This window comes from Arabidopsis thaliana, assembly GCF_000001735.4.
Source record: "Arabidopsis thaliana chromosome 1 sequence".
Lineage (NCBI taxonomy): Eukaryota > Viridiplantae > Streptophyta > Magnoliopsida > Brassicales > Brassicaceae > Arabidopsis > Arabidopsis thaliana.
Genome location: NC_003070.9, coordinates 357,377 through 371,206, shown reverse-complemented (window position 1 = coordinate 371,206; position 13,830 = coordinate 357,377). Strand labels below are relative to the sequence as shown.

General features: G+C 40.1%; 6 protein-coding genes across 7 annotated transcripts; 5 read left to right on the top strand and 1 right to left on the bottom strand.

Moving 5' to 3' along the window:
• The first annotated feature begins 116 nt into the window (after positions 1 to 116).
• On the top strand, positions 117 to 1,012 carry AT1G02070 (zinc ion-binding protein). The gene is made up of 2 exons (NM_100087.3): positions 117 to 348; positions 456 to 1,012. The coding sequence occupies exons 1-2, from the start codon at positions 260 to 262 to the stop codon at positions 760 to 762; spliced, it is 396 nt and encodes a 131-aa protein (NP_563644.1). The 5' UTR covers positions 117 to 259; the 3' UTR covers positions 763 to 1,012.
• A 2,751-nt stretch (positions 1,013 to 3,763) lies between these two features.
• On the bottom strand, positions 3,764 to 6,042 carry SPL8 (squamosa promoter binding protein-like 8). 2 transcript variants are annotated; one of them, NM_148426.5, is made up of 3 exons: positions 4,882 to 5,998; positions 4,348 to 4,484; positions 3,764 to 4,221 (listed from the first exon to the last, which is right to left on the bottom strand). In NM_148426.5, exons 1-3 carry the CDS (start codon positions 5,580 to 5,582, stop codon positions 4,058 to 4,060), a joined length of 1,002 nt encoding a protein of 333 aa, NP_683267.1. In that variant the 5' UTR covers positions 5,583 to 5,998; the 3' UTR covers positions 3,764 to 4,057. The 2 variants fall into 2 exon arrangements, with proteins under 2 accessions (NP_683267.1, NP_973738.1); NM_202009.3 differs by having other exon boundaries at positions 3,854 to 4,221; positions 4,348 to 6,042.
• AT1G02067 (uncharacterized protein) lies at positions 4,041 to 4,262 on the top strand (the record flags this gene model as incomplete). Its single annotated transcript, NM_001331323.1, has 1 exon — positions 4,041 to 4,262. The coding sequence occupies one exon, from the start codon at positions 4,041 to 4,043 to the stop codon at positions 4,260 to 4,262; it is 222 nt and encodes a 73-aa protein (NP_001322443.1).
• Positions 6,043 to 8,064: 2,022 nt separating the features above from the next.
• Positions 8,065 to 10,289, top strand: AT1G02060 (Tetratricopeptide repeat (TPR)-like superfamily protein; the record flags this gene model as incomplete). The annotated part of the gene is made up of 1 exon (NM_100086.4): positions 8,065 to 10,289. Exon 1 carries the CDS (start codon positions 8,157 to 8,159, stop codon positions 10,287 to 10,289), a length of 2,133 nt encoding a protein of 710 aa, NP_171708.1. The 5' UTR covers positions 8,065 to 8,156.
• A 171-nt stretch (positions 10,290 to 10,460) lies between these two features.
• LAP6 (Chalcone and stilbene synthase family protein) lies at positions 10,461 to 12,090 on the top strand. Its single transcript, NM_100085.4, has 2 exons — positions 10,461 to 10,967; positions 11,058 to 12,090. The coding sequence occupies exons 1-2, from the start codon at positions 10,766 to 10,768 to the stop codon at positions 12,041 to 12,043; spliced, it is 1,188 nt and encodes a 395-aa protein (NP_171707.1). The 5' UTR covers positions 10,461 to 10,765; the 3' UTR covers positions 12,044 to 12,090.
• Positions 12,091 to 12,128: 38 nt separating this feature from the next.
• Positions 12,129 to 13,301, top strand: AT1G02040 (C2H2-type zinc finger family protein; the record flags this gene model as incomplete). The annotated part of the gene is made up of 1 exon (NM_100084.2): positions 12,129 to 13,301. One exon carries the CDS (start codon positions 12,129 to 12,131, stop codon positions 13,101 to 13,103), a length of 975 nt encoding a protein of 324 aa, NP_171706.1. The 3' UTR covers positions 13,104 to 13,301.
• Between the last annotated feature and the right edge of the window lie 529 nt (positions 13,302 to 13,830).

Here is a 13,830-nt window from a genome sequence, read left to right as displayed (position 1 = left end):
GAGTGAAAAAACTAGAAAATGACAAGACAGGGGAAAAACACAAAAGGAAGGAGAAAACAGTCATTTCCGAAAAACTCCCCATTTTAAGGTTGGCTTTCTCTCTAAAACCGAAAAGTGAAAACGACGGCAAGCAAACTCTCTAGTCTACCTGTACATTTTTACTAACACGCATAGTTGTATAATTACTTTAAACATCACGGCCTAACATATATATACAAGGGTCGATATATATAAATAATAAAGATTGTGAAGATATATCATGGAGAGAGTGTGTTGCATGTGCGGTGATGTCGGTTTCTCCGACAAGCTCTTCAGCTGCGGTCACTGCCGCTGCCGCTTCCAACACTCGTAAGTAGTCCTCCTTCATCATTCATGCATATGTATATCAGAGTGACCATTCACGGCTATTAATGGGTTTCTTAATTGATCATATATGTGTGTATATATATATATAGTTATTGTAGCAACTACTACGGCCAGTTTGCGGAGCCTACCGAGATTTGCGACTGGTGCCGCAGCGACGACCGGAAGCTGAGCAACGTTGCTAGACATGGCGGTTCTTCTTCAAAGAAGCCTTCTTCTTCGGTTAAATATGAAAATGACTTCTCAAACAGATCGGAATATTCGCCCGGCCACCGGATCAAGCATAACAATAACCGTCACGATCAAGTAGCCAAGGGCGTTGCTGGAGATGGAGGCGGAGTTACGTCGCCTAAGACGGCCACACGAAGGTACAAGCTTCTCAAAGATGTCATGTGTTAGTTCCACCTAAACGAGAGGTATTAGAAGACTTACTATAATCATACTACTCTTTCGAGACTGTGTGATTAAATTATGTATAATTAGACTACGGAGAGAGCAAATTAAAAAAGAAAACGTCGTTGTTTGTTTTCATCCTTTTTTCCTTTTTACTTTGTGTTTATATATATGAAATGAATGTGTGTTTGGCGTGAGCTTGTGTTTTCTTAATCACCATATAAGCTATTAATAACTGCAATTTGCGTAAAAGACTCCTTTTTCTTTAAAACCTTTCGTAAAGATCTTTATTAAACTTAACATCCACGTATATATAAATATAGGTCTGGGTTCCTTTAGGTTTCGTCGTTAAATACCATTAATAATGCGAGTACAATCGGAAGTCATCGTGATTCGTGTAAAATCGTATAAATCAAGATACATATCCGCAAACCCTAATTGTCAACAAATGTTAGGGAGGCGTACGCGTGTACATTCACAAAATCAACAAGTACGTGATTTACAATTTGATACGGGAATTAATATGTGGACCAAAGGAATATTATATATATATATTTTTTGTATATAAATACGAACGGTGGGGAAAAACATATACTAGAATGAAAAGAAGAAGTGGGGGTAATAGCTAGCTAGTACTAGAAGCACTTAGTACATGTAATAATAATAAGGGTCGGTCTAAATTAGTATGGTGTATCGACTACGAATCGTACCAATCCTGTCTAAATATCCCGTATGTATAAGAATATATTCGTGTGTACTTATGGAAACAATATTCGTTAAATAATGATACAAACACTGTTTATGAATACAGACAAATAGCCAGCTCCTTGTCCAGTAATTAAATGACACAGCCGTTTTTTTTTTTTTTTTTGATCTTGAAAAATGGAATCCATAACGGGCATCAAAAAGAGTTATATAATCCCATTAGGCCATTCACATACATATGTGATATGCCAACAGAAAAATATATTTCGTAGTAAGTTAGTAGGGAAGAAACAATGGGATTTAAATCATAGTGGGCTCGAAAATTAACTTGTTTGGGTTCCTCAACACTGATACTGGCCCATATAATCACAGCAAGTTTAGAAGAACTTTTTTTGCATCAACGTAACTTATATTGTCCCATAAAATTAAATACACCTTATGTAATATTATCTTTTGAAAAGTTTATTCCACCAACTCAGCATAATATAGTAATCAATTTTTAAAATGTAAGAAAGTAGTATATCATCCATCACCATTATATTGTTATATACTATGGTTATTTGATGTATAGTTTTATAATGAAACTACGGATTTAATGCTCGCAAATACTAGGTGTAACAACTTAAAAGCTTGCACATTTATTTTGTAACAATCTTTTTTTAGGCGTTCCTTTAAAAATGCATGTAAATGTTATCGAACATCCACAAAAATTAGACTGAATAAAATTCATATATTTTACTGAAGTCAAGTCCTCGAGGGACACATCAAACTATTGATTTGATCATCTTTTCTACATAACACTATGCTTTGCATTTGTTAGAACATTTTTTACTTGTATATATAGGCTATTGCTAAACTTTTTATTTTGTGTCGTGATTCTTATAATAAGATTGAGATATACACATGAGATGAAATGAGAAAGTGATAATATATAGTCGTACACGTGGTGACGTAATGATTGAAGCAGTTGTATAATGCTAAGACTTTGGATACTCTCTTCCCAAAGTCCTTGGATGATAAATAAAATGATACAAGTCTCCTCCACATTTGTCTGTAATCATTGACTTTTCAGCACCACAACGCTTTTTCTTTCTTGTCTGTTCATTTTATTTATTTAGTGGATATATAGAAATAAAAATGAGTTGGTTCAATTCAATTAACAAAAATAAATAGGGCGGGACATGAATAAATTACATGAATGTGGACAGTCCGATCCCTGTCACGGCAAAGAGTTAGATAACTTAGGTTGTATAATAAAACATAGGACTTTATGTAACAGCGACATATGCATACACATATAATTGACATAAATCTACTAATACGTAAACTACATAGGAGATGCGAGTGGGGCGGTCCATAATCAGAGAGCCCTAGTCTTCGGAATATCATTCATCAATTTGATCCGTGGCCTAATTAGTGAAAAGGAAGGGATAATAAATAGATAGTATACGAGTGTGTGTAGTGTTATAAATGGTTGGGCCATGCATTTGGGCCTTTATTTTGATGCATCCCCACCACACCGTACCGGGAGGTTAGTGCCAGAAAATGATCACGTGTGGGTGCAGCGCTCTGATGAAAATTAGCTCGCAGACCCAACCACTTTGCCAAAAAATCCAACCCAAATATGACACGTGTGCAAAACGATGGACCCACCCAGCTGGAATCAGGGGAACCAATGGCAAAGTCCTCGTTGAGTTCTTACGGCATAACAATAGCAAGGGGAGGAATGAATATACATATGCAACAAACAATACTCAGATCGGCTCTTTTTATTTCATCATAGCAATTGTTTTATCATGAATTTTGGCAAGTAACAAAAATCAAGTAACGCGGAGCATATATACTACTACTTGGTACTAGCTTGGAAAATCGCTTAATTTTGTCAACGTCTCCTATATCATCCATCCGTTGTGGGGTAGACAAGCATTTACTAATATCACAACCGATCAAAGTGCAAATTATTAATCTCGGTGGGGATACTGATTTAATTTGACAAAAAAATTGTATGATTTTTAGCTTCAAAATGGGGGACAACAACAACCTAATACTACTGTATTTCTTTATATTATTTTGTTTTTAAAAGACGGTAAAACCACGTGGACGTACATTGATCGGTCACTTTCTAAAATATTGGTTTCTTGTAGTTTTATAGGAAAATTCCAGCAGCTCAGCATCAGACAGCAGACAGAGAGAGAGAGAGAGAGTCAATAATTCAGTTCCCCGAAATGAATAAACGATGAACGAACCACCATGCACGAGTACTCTCCCCGGTCTTTGCTTTTACCAGCAATAATATATCAATCACACTTTCAATTTCTTTCTTTTTTTCTTTTGAAGACATCTTTTGAAAATTGTTATTTTTGTAAGGAGATATTGATAATAGAATCAGAAATCTGATATGTTGTTGGTTAATTAAATAAACCTCTACTAAGTCAAAAACAATATGAAAACGACAAACGAAACGAGAGACATGAAATAAAACGTTACACATTACCGACTAATTCAGATGATAGACAGCTAGCATTAACTAGTGATATTGAAGAGTCCTTTGATTTCTCATTTTAAGCATAATATATCATATGAGTAAAGCTTATAACTATCCGCTGGAGAAAAACATTGAATTTGAAGACGAAGACGCTGACGTGGATGAAGACGCTGTCGTTTGGAACTGCCTTTGCCGGAAGCACTCCAGTGATATCGTAGGCGGCGCGTTGGACGACGGTGACGATGACGCTTTAACACCCGAATCGTTCGGTGACTCTGGTCATCATCATCATCACATATTCCCATTTATTAATTAAATGCACACATATATCTAGAGATTATCTTAATTTGAAAGAGGATATATATATATATATATATATGATAAGAGAATTAAGTACGTACTTGGAGTAGTCTTGCCGGTGCCGGTGTCTTGGGTGGCGGAGGCTGATTGGTGACATTTACGGCGGCGGCGGTTATGGTCAGCAAGTCGCTTACGGCAGCTCCGTTTCCCGTTGTCGAATTCCGACAGCAAATGGAACCTGTATTGATTATTTCGATATATATATGTATAAATCAGATGATGATGATGAGATGGAGAATTAGTGATAAGAGTTTGGTTGGTTAGTTAGGGCTAAAATGATTTGGTTGGAAAGGACGAGAGAAAGCCATATCGGGATCCCCCACACCACACAGTACGAACCCTCTCAATGATTGTGTCGATCCTTTAGCAGTGATTGTAAATTAATTAATAAACAAAAAGGGAAGCTAACTAACTAATGAAAAAAAAGGAGATCCAAAGAAGATCTAAAAACTAAGATAGAACAAGATTAAGGATGTACGGACGAAGAGAAGAGAAGATAGCCGAAACCCCACAGCTATAGTATTTTTTTATTTATTTAAAAAAGGTCAAAGGTGGCAACTTTAGGGGGCACAAACCTGCTGCATTGCTGGCAAAACCTTTGGCTTAGTCCGGCGGCTACAACCGTCGATGCTTTTGAGTGGAATTCGCACACTTTGTGCCTTCTGTGGTAGTGTTTCGCGTGGCTCAGATCCGCGTTGCATCCCTCTGCTTGGCACCGCGGCGTGCTCAGCGAGTTCGCCATCCCTGACTCACCTGGTCGAGACCTCCTGTATAGCCTGCTCACGAAGTCGTCGTCCGCCGCTGAGAAGTACGTACGGCCTCCCAGGTTCAGCCCGATCCTGTTGGACGTGAAATCCACTTCTGTCTTGGGGATGAGGAAGTTGTAGGAAGATCCGGATCCCGAGCCCGGTCCTGTCTGGTCGTAGGAGAACAAGGAGGCTGGCGGAGCGGAAGAGTGGGGATGGTAGATGGGATCGGAGGCGCCGTAAGGAGTGGTGGTGGTGGTGGACCCGTACAAGGAGTGGTGGTGATGGTGATGATGAAGAAACTGGTTGTTGCTGTTGGTCTGACCGTAGAGGGTGAGGTGATGCTGTTGTTGTTGGTTAGAGAAGGAAGAGAGGAGGGGAGGAGAAATGGTGATGTGACGGTGGTCGTTGTTGTAATGGGAGATGGGGTCGAAAAAGGAGAAGGATGACCGGGTCGGGTCAGAGTCCGGGTTTCTTTCATCTCCGGAGAGAACGATGGAGGAAGGATTATCCCATTCGTAGTCCAACATGTTGCAATCCCGAGGAAGATCTCTCTCTCTTTCTTTCTTTTGTTTATAAAATCAAGACGGAGTAGTGAAAAAGAGAGAGAGAGGCTAATAAAGGAAAGGGGGAGGAGACATGTCGGTGCGGAATAGGTTATGGAATGGTTTTAATGGACTGAAAGCAAAGCGACGTACTACACCTCTATTAGAATCACACACAGAGACACACTCTCTTTCTTTTTTTCCAATAAACCCTAACTTTCTATTTGTGGGGGTGGATTTCCTTCTCTCTCTATTGCTCTCTCTCCCACCATCTCTCTTAAAGGTCCCTTTTTAAAATTCATTTTTTTTTTGATCTTCTTCTTCGTAAAAAAAAAAGAGAGATAGCTGTCTGTCTTGTCATCTAGCTACTTAAAAAAGTGAAGATGGAGAAGAAAGAAAACTCACATGGGTCGTGAAAGCAGTGTGTGTGTGAGTGTCTGTGCCCTTTTTTACTAAAAACAATTTAAATTATTATTTACCAATCATCTGCCCCTTTTTACTACTAGTATTTTTCAAAGCTTTCTAATTTGTAATCTTAGTAGTACCTACGTAGGATTAATTTGAATATCGAAAAAACGTAACTCACTACTTAGCAACTGTTGATGGAGCCTCTAATTGAACTTTTGTTTGACAAACAAATTAAACACACAAGTATGTATAGACAGACTCTTACTATGTTATTTTTTAACAGCGTATTGTATATATGGATGATACATATATAGCCCCCGCAGGACTTTAAAAAAAAAGAAAGAAAAGGGTCTAGCTAGTATTGGTGGTGATCGTGTGGTTAAGGAAAAAGAAGAGTAAAAAACGCGTTTGTTCTACACTTATTTAATTATGTCGGGACCCGCTTCTGTTCCCCTGCTGGGCCTCTCTCTTACATTTGTTTTCTTTTTTACTAGCGATAAATAAGATATGAGAATGAGATAAATCATCGTAGTCAGTTACAAGTTTATACGTGGTTTTTTTTAAGAATAGAGAGAAATAAAATATCTATTTCAATTAACCACAAAAAAAAAAGGAGGAAAAGGCCAAAAAAGAGAGAGAGATAAGAGGCAAAAACGGTGTTGGGGTTTCGAAAGACAGGATGGCAAAAGTGTAAATAGGTAGCAAGTTGGAGGTTGATCGTTTTAGGGAAGACAGAATGACCGATCGTATCTTGCTAACGTACACCCACTCACCCCCAAACAACAAATTACTATTATTCGCCAACTCTCTCTCTCTCTTCTTTCTCTACCTCACGCGCTGCTATCTCTACTTAATCGAACGGTCCCGATTAATCGGATGGTGATCACGTGGCAGCACAGGGAAGAGAGTAGGGTTAGCTGAGCATAGACGAGAGAGTGAGGTTTTGTAATTGGTAATGGCGTGGGTCCCCTATTTTTAGGTGCTCAAAGGCTGCCATCGACGTTGACCCCCGAAACCGTACGGACTCCTGTCTCTATTATCCTTGCCCCTCTCTCTCTCTCTTTTTTTTTTTTCTAAAACAAATTATAAACCCGAAAACCAAATTTTCTATTTTCATATTTGGTTCTGGGATATATATTTATATGCATAATCCTGTCTTCTACTTTTTTGTTTTTGTTTTAATACAGTGTACAATATTGAAAATAGGAATGCTGCTCCTACTACAACTTATTCTGATGTACATATAGTACGCTGTTAGGAGGCTTTTTTAATTCACTCAAAGTAGTCAATTGATAGTGTACTTATGTATCTACTAAGGCAGTTATCACAATTAAAGTAAACTAACTCCTAATTATAATGAAAAGCTCTCAATCGCTCTAACGATAAGCTATCTTTCTAACTATACCAAAATAAATTAAGAAGTCCCTACATAGTGTGTATACTGTAACATCCATAATTTATTCAACCGATTCCGTTGGTATCCGAGGAATTAACAGTGTATTTTATTAAGAGTAAAAAAGACTGTGCATATATATAAAAATAGAGAAAAAGGCAAAATAAAAGGAGGAGGATAATGTTACACCAAACTTGTTGCCTTGTCAACATCTCTCTCTTAATTTGAGAGATACCCACTTATTGCACTTTCTCACTCATTACCCCCACCTCCTTTCTTCCCTAATTACTGCGCAAGTATTATGCATATGCGATTGTTTTAAACTAGTCCGCAAATTGATTCCCAATGAAAGGGAAACGGAATGTAGTAGATCATCCATACACCACGTCTTGTGTTGGTGCAGTTACAAGTTTACTTCAGGGTTTAACATTATTTTAAAATCTGTATGCAATCAAACAATCTATCTTCAAAAACTTACTGATATGCTATGGATGATGATTAATAGCTAGGACTTAATTATATGCTGTTGCTTCTTCTCCTTTTTTTTTTAAAGTTTAAAACAAAACAAAATATTGTGTCGGGGCCACCTCTATAATTGGGCCTAAAGTAAAGTTATCTAGAACAAAGAGGAGCCCATTTAGATTGGGCCTTAGAGAGTTATAGAATGAAGAAGAAAGGGTTTGTTCTCTTGGTCCGCCGGAAGGGGTGGAGGAGCGGCGGACGTGTGCCGCCATATTTCGCGGCAACTTTCTTCTGCAATGGTATCTTCTGTACCTAAACTCCATGCTTTGTTTGTCTCCAAGTCTCAACCAGTTCTCCGAGCCGCCAAAGTTACCAATGAAGAAAGGTCCACCAAATCAAAACTCGCCAGGTCCTTGGCCCGTGCCGTGAACTCTAACCCGTGGTCGGACGAACTCGAGTCTTCACTATCATCTCTTCATCCGTCCCAAACCATCTCCAGAACCACCGTTCTCCAAACCCTGCGTCTCATCAAGGTCCCTGCGGATGGTCTCCGGTTCTTTGACTGGGTTTCCAACAAGGGGTTTTCTCACAAAGAGCAGTCTTTCTTCCTCATGTTAGAGTTCCTCGGTCGAGCTCGCAATCTCAATGTGGCTCGCAATTTCTTGTTCTCCATCGAGAGAAGGTCTAATGGCTGCGTCAAGCTCCAGGATCGCTACTTCAACAGCTTGATTAGGAGCTACGGGAACGCTGGGCTCTTCCAGGAGTCAGTGAAGCTGTTCCAGACCATGAAGCAGATGGGCATCTCCCCTTCCGTTCTTACCTTCAACAGTCTTCTCTCCATTTTGCTCAAGCGTGGCAGAACTGGAATGGCCCATGACTTGTTCGACGAAATGCGTCGTACCTACGGGGTTACCCCAGACTCCTATACTTTCAATACATTGATAAATGGGTTTTGTAAGAACTCCATGGTCGATGAAGCCTTTAGGATTTTTAAGGATATGGAGCTGTATCATTGCAATCCTGACGTTGTTACATATAACACGATCATCGATGGGTTATGCAGAGCCGGCAAGGTCAAGATTGCACATAATGTTTTGAGTGGAATGTTGAAGAAAGCAACCGATGTGCATCCCAACGTTGTTAGTTACACTACTCTGGTGCGAGGCTATTGTATGAAGCAGGAAATTGATGAAGCAGTGCTTGTGTTTCATGACATGCTGAGTAGAGGGCTGAAACCCAATGCTGTTACTTACAATACTCTGATCAAGGGGCTCTCTGAGGCTCACAGATATGATGAGATCAAAGATATCTTGATTGGAGGGAACGACGCATTTACCACTTTCGCTCCAGATGCCTGCACTTTTAATATTTTGATCAAAGCCCACTGCGATGCTGGTCATTTGGATGCAGCGATGAAGGTGTTCCAAGAAATGCTGAATATGAAGTTGCATCCTGATTCAGCTTCTTATAGTGTTTTGATTCGTACTCTGTGCATGAGAAACGAATTTGATAGAGCTGAGACATTGTTCAATGAGTTATTTGAGAAGGAAGTATTGTTAGGTAAGGATGAATGCAAGCCTCTCGCTGCAGCTTATAACCCAATGTTTGAATACTTATGTGCCAATGGGAAAACAAAACAAGCGGAGAAAGTTTTCAGGCAGCTGATGAAAAGAGGAGTGCAAGATCCGCCCTCTTACAAGACTTTGATAACGGGTCACTGCAGAGAAGGTAAATTCAAGCCTGCTTATGAGCTGTTGGTTCTAATGCTCAGGCGGGAATTTGTACCTGATCTTGAAACTTACGAGTTATTGATTGATGGACTGTTGAAGATAGGTGAAGCTCTTCTTGCTCACGATACCCTACAAAGGATGCTAAGGAGCTCTTATCTTCCTGTTGCAACCACTTTCCATTCTGTACTTGCAGAACTTGCGAAAAGGAAATTTGCTAACGAGTCTTTCTGCTTGGTAACGCTAATGTTGGAAAAACGAATAAGACAGAACATTGATCTTTCAACGCAGGTTGTCAGATTGCTTTTTAGTAGTGCACAGAAAGAGAAGGCATTTCTGATTGTTAGGTTGCTTTATGATAACGGGTATTTGGTTAAGATGGAGGAATTACTTGGTTACCTCTGCGAGAATAGAAAACTACTTGATGCACATACACTTGTTCTGTTTTGTCTGGAAAAAAGTCAAATGGTAGATATCGACACATGCAACACGGTCATAGAAGGACTCTGTAAGCATAAGAGACACTCTGAAGCGTTTAGTTTGTACAATGAATTAGTAGAACTAGGAAACCACCAACAGCTTAGCTGCCACGTGGTTTTGAGGAATGCCTTAGAGGCTGCTGGAAAGTGGGAAGAACTTCAGTTTGTGTCAAAGAGGATGGCTACATTGAGAGAATCAGATGATTGCTCTGTATTAGAATGAAGGATAGACCGTGCATCTGGTTTCTGGTAAACAGGATCCTCTCTCTTTGTTCCGTTTTCAATTCTGTGTCTAAAATTATCCATTGGCAATTGTAAAATTTTTGGCCCTCAGCAATTAAGCAAGTTTGTATTCATCGTGTCTGTTACAGGTCTCTATGGACGTTGCAACTCTCTGTTCCTAACTTTCACCTTCATGGTACCTATTTCCTAAGTAGATTAGGCTTATATTACTTATCCCGGGAAAATAGGTTTCATGGTGTTTTTTGCATTTCTAACCAACACAGGCCAAAGAATCACCAAACCCTAATAAAATAACCGTTTCTCTCTTTACATGATCTTCACTCTTCAGCACCAAACTCTCCCCAAGAAAACCCTCAACCCTTCCTTTATAATCCTTTGCCATTTGCTGATATTCTGCATCCACCATCTTTCTTCCCAATATCTAATTGAGTTTTTTCCTTCTGCGCTTGAAAAGAAATGTCGAATTCTAGGATGAATGGTGTTGAGAAGCTAAGCAGCAAATCCACAAGGCGTGTCGCAAATGCCGGAAAGGCAACACTGCTTGCTCTTGGCAAAGCCTTCCCAAGCCAAGTCGTTCCTCAGGAGAATCTAGTGGAAGGATTTCTACGAGACACCAAATGTGATGACGCGTTTATCAAAGAAAAGCTGGAACACTTGTGTAAGCCTCAGTCTCTTTATATTTTTTTCAGACAGCTATGCTCTCTTGTGAAATGCTGAAAGCTTTCTAATGTTTTGTGCTGTTGTTTAGGCAAAACGACAACCGTGAAGACGCGATACACTGTGTTGACGCGAGAGATACTGGCTAAATACCCTGAGCTAACAACAGAGGGTTCACCAACAATCAAGCAAAGACTTGAAATTGCAAACGAGGCGGTTGTGGAAATGGCATTGGAAGCCAGTTTAGGTTGCATCAAGGAATGGGGAAGGCCAGTGGAAGACATCACTCACATTGTCTACGTTTCCTCAAGCGAGATCCGTTTACCCGGTGGTGACCTTTACCTCTCAGCAAAGCTAGGCCTGAGGAATGACGTGAACAGAGTGATGCTGTATTTTCTGGGATGCTACGGAGGTGTGACTGGCCTCCGTGTGGCCAAAGACATTGCTGAGAACAACCCCGGAAGCCGTGTTCTGCTCACAACCTCTGAAACCACCATTCTCGGATTTCGGCCACCAAACAAAGCGCGTCCGTACGACCTAGTTGGAGCTGCTCTGTTTGGAGATGGTGCAGCTGCTGTGATCATCGGAGCTGACCCGAGAGAGTGTGAAGCTCCTTTCATGGAGCTGCACTATGCGGTTCAGCAGTTCTTGCCGGGGACACAGAACGTGATCGAGGGGAGGTTGACTGAGGAAGGCATAAACTTCAAGCTTGGACGAGACCTCCCGCAGAAGATAGAGGAGAACATAGAAGAGTTCTGCAAGAAGCTGATGGGAAAGGCTGGCGATGAGTCGATGGAGTTCAATGACATGTTCTGGGCTGTTCATCCAGGAGGACCTGCGATTCTGAACCGTCTGGAGACAAAACTGAAGCTGGAGAAAGAGAAGCTGGAGAGCAGCAGAAGGGCGTTGGTGGATTACGGGAACGTGAGCAGCAACACGATACTGTATGTGATGGAGTATATGAGAGATGAGCTGAAGAAGAAAGGTGACGCAGCACAAGAGTGGGGACTTGGCTTAGCTTTCGGACCTGGAATCACCTTCGAAGGCCTTCTCATCCGCAGCCTCACCTCTTCCTAATTGTTATAATTTACATTTGGGTTATAAACATATTGTAAGCATGAAATGAGAGTATTATTTGTTAAACAACATCTATATAGAATAGATGCATGTGACTAGGAATGTTGGAAAAAGTCAAAAGTTGCACCACGTGTCGTTAAAGCAAGTGCTTAGCTACTTGGAACCACATGAACAAGAAGACACCAAACCCGTTACTTCCACTAAAAACAAGGGCTTTCTTCTTTTTAATTCACACCAAAACACTTTGAACACACACATGCATGGAGCCATGAACTCACCATGCATTGATTTCGTAATGTTCAGTCGTGGACAACACGATGAGGACAACATGTCACGTCGTCCTCCGTGGAAGAGGGAGAGATCGATGTCCACTCAGCATCATCATCTTAACTTGTCTCCAAACGAAGACGAAGAGCTTGCCAACTGTCTTGTCTTGTTGTCCAATTCAGGGGATGCGCATGGTGGTGATCAGCATAAACAACATGGACATGGTAAGGGCAAAACCGTCAAAAAGCAAAAAACCGCCCAGGTTTTCCAATGCAAAGCTTGCAAGAAGGTGTTCACGTCGCATCAGGCATTGGGTGGACACAGGGCAAGCCACAAGAAAGTGAAGGGTTGTTTTGCCTCTCAAGATAAAGAAGAGGAAGAGGAAGAGGAATACAAAGAAGACGACGACGACAACGACGAGGACGAAGATGAGGAGGAGGATGAGGAAGACAAATCAACGGCTCATATCGCAAGAAAGAGATCCAACGCTCACGAATGCACCATCTGCCATCGCGTCTTCTCTTCGGGACAGGCCTTAGGAGGCCACAAGCGATGCCATTGGCTAACACCTTCCAATTATCTTCGTATGACGTCGCTCCACGATCATCATCATTCCGTCGGCAGACCGCAGCCGTTAGATCAACCATCTCTCGATCTCAACTTAGCTTGCCAAGAATATTCCGTCGATCCAACGGCCATGAGCGTAGGGATGATCGAGAGAGATGGTGGTGGCAATAATCACAACGCTACTTCATCTTCGTGGTTAAAACTCGCAAGTGGTGATTGGTCTTGACGACTGACTAATTTAATTAAGTTGCTAATTATATTCTTTTAACTTTCATTCGTTTATATTCTTTACATATATACAATTAAGTGCATGAGTTTATATATAGAGTTTATGGATTTATATGAATTACACTTGGCGTCTTCTGCAGATTTAGAGAGCCATAAGGAGTTCTAGTCCAATATATACAAAGATATAAGTAAGAAATTAAGTTTCACAACTAGTTAATATACAAGATAGATAATTGTATCATTTTTTATTATTATATACGTTGAGAATAAAGTAAGATAACCAAGGGCTCCTTGCTCATATAAGCGCAAATGTTTTAATTTCATGTTTGTAATCTTACAGAGTGATATAATTTACTTGTTAAGCCATCAAGAAGGAGATATAATTTTGAAGTTTTCCAGAAAAGAAATTGTAAATTCGAAATTAAGAAATCACAAAGAAGAAAAATATCAAATAAATAAACGAATATCACGTATCAAATAACTCTCGTGATATGCCCATATATATTTTAATCATGTTAATAATCAAAAGGCTCTTACTACACTGAAAACACATGAACATGAGTCAACGCCTCAACGGAATTGATAATTTTGGTGGTTCTTAATTAAGCACCGATTGCAAGGAAAGGGTCATTTCTCTCAATACGATTACAAGAAAAGAGTCATTTTTATCTCGCATATATGTTATTAATGAGTGGTTGCCATTACAAGTTATGAACTTTTGACTT

Bases quoted from the DNA above. Each gene is read 5' to 3' on its own strand.
- SPL8 (NM_148426.5), bottom strand. From the start codon at position 5,582: ATGTTGGACTACGAATGGGATAATCCTTCCTCCATCGTTCTCTCCGGA. The intron at 4,485-4,881 runs GTTTGTGCCCCC...TAATCAATACAG, and splicing joins TTTTGCCAGCAATGCAGCAG to GTTCCATTTGCTGTCGGAAT. The intron at 4,222-4,347 runs GTACGTACTTAA...GATGATGACCAG, and splicing joins CACCGGCAAGACTACTCCAA to AGTCACCGAACGATTCGGGT.
- LAP6 (NM_100085.4), top strand. From the start codon at position 10,766: ATGTCGAATTCTAGGATGAATGGTGTTGAGAAGCTAAGCAGCAAATCC. The intron at 10,968-11,057 runs GTAAGCCTCAGT...GCTGTTGTTTAG, and splicing joins AGAAAAGCTGGAACACTTGT to GCAAAACGACAACCGTGAAG.
- AT1G02070 (NM_100087.3), top strand. From the start codon at position 260: ATGGAGAGAGTGTGTTGCATGTGCGGTGATGTCGGTTTCTCCGACAAG. The intron at 349-455 runs GTAAGTAGTCCT...ATATATATATAG, and splicing joins CGCTGCCGCTTCCAACACTC to TTATTGTAGCAACTACTACG.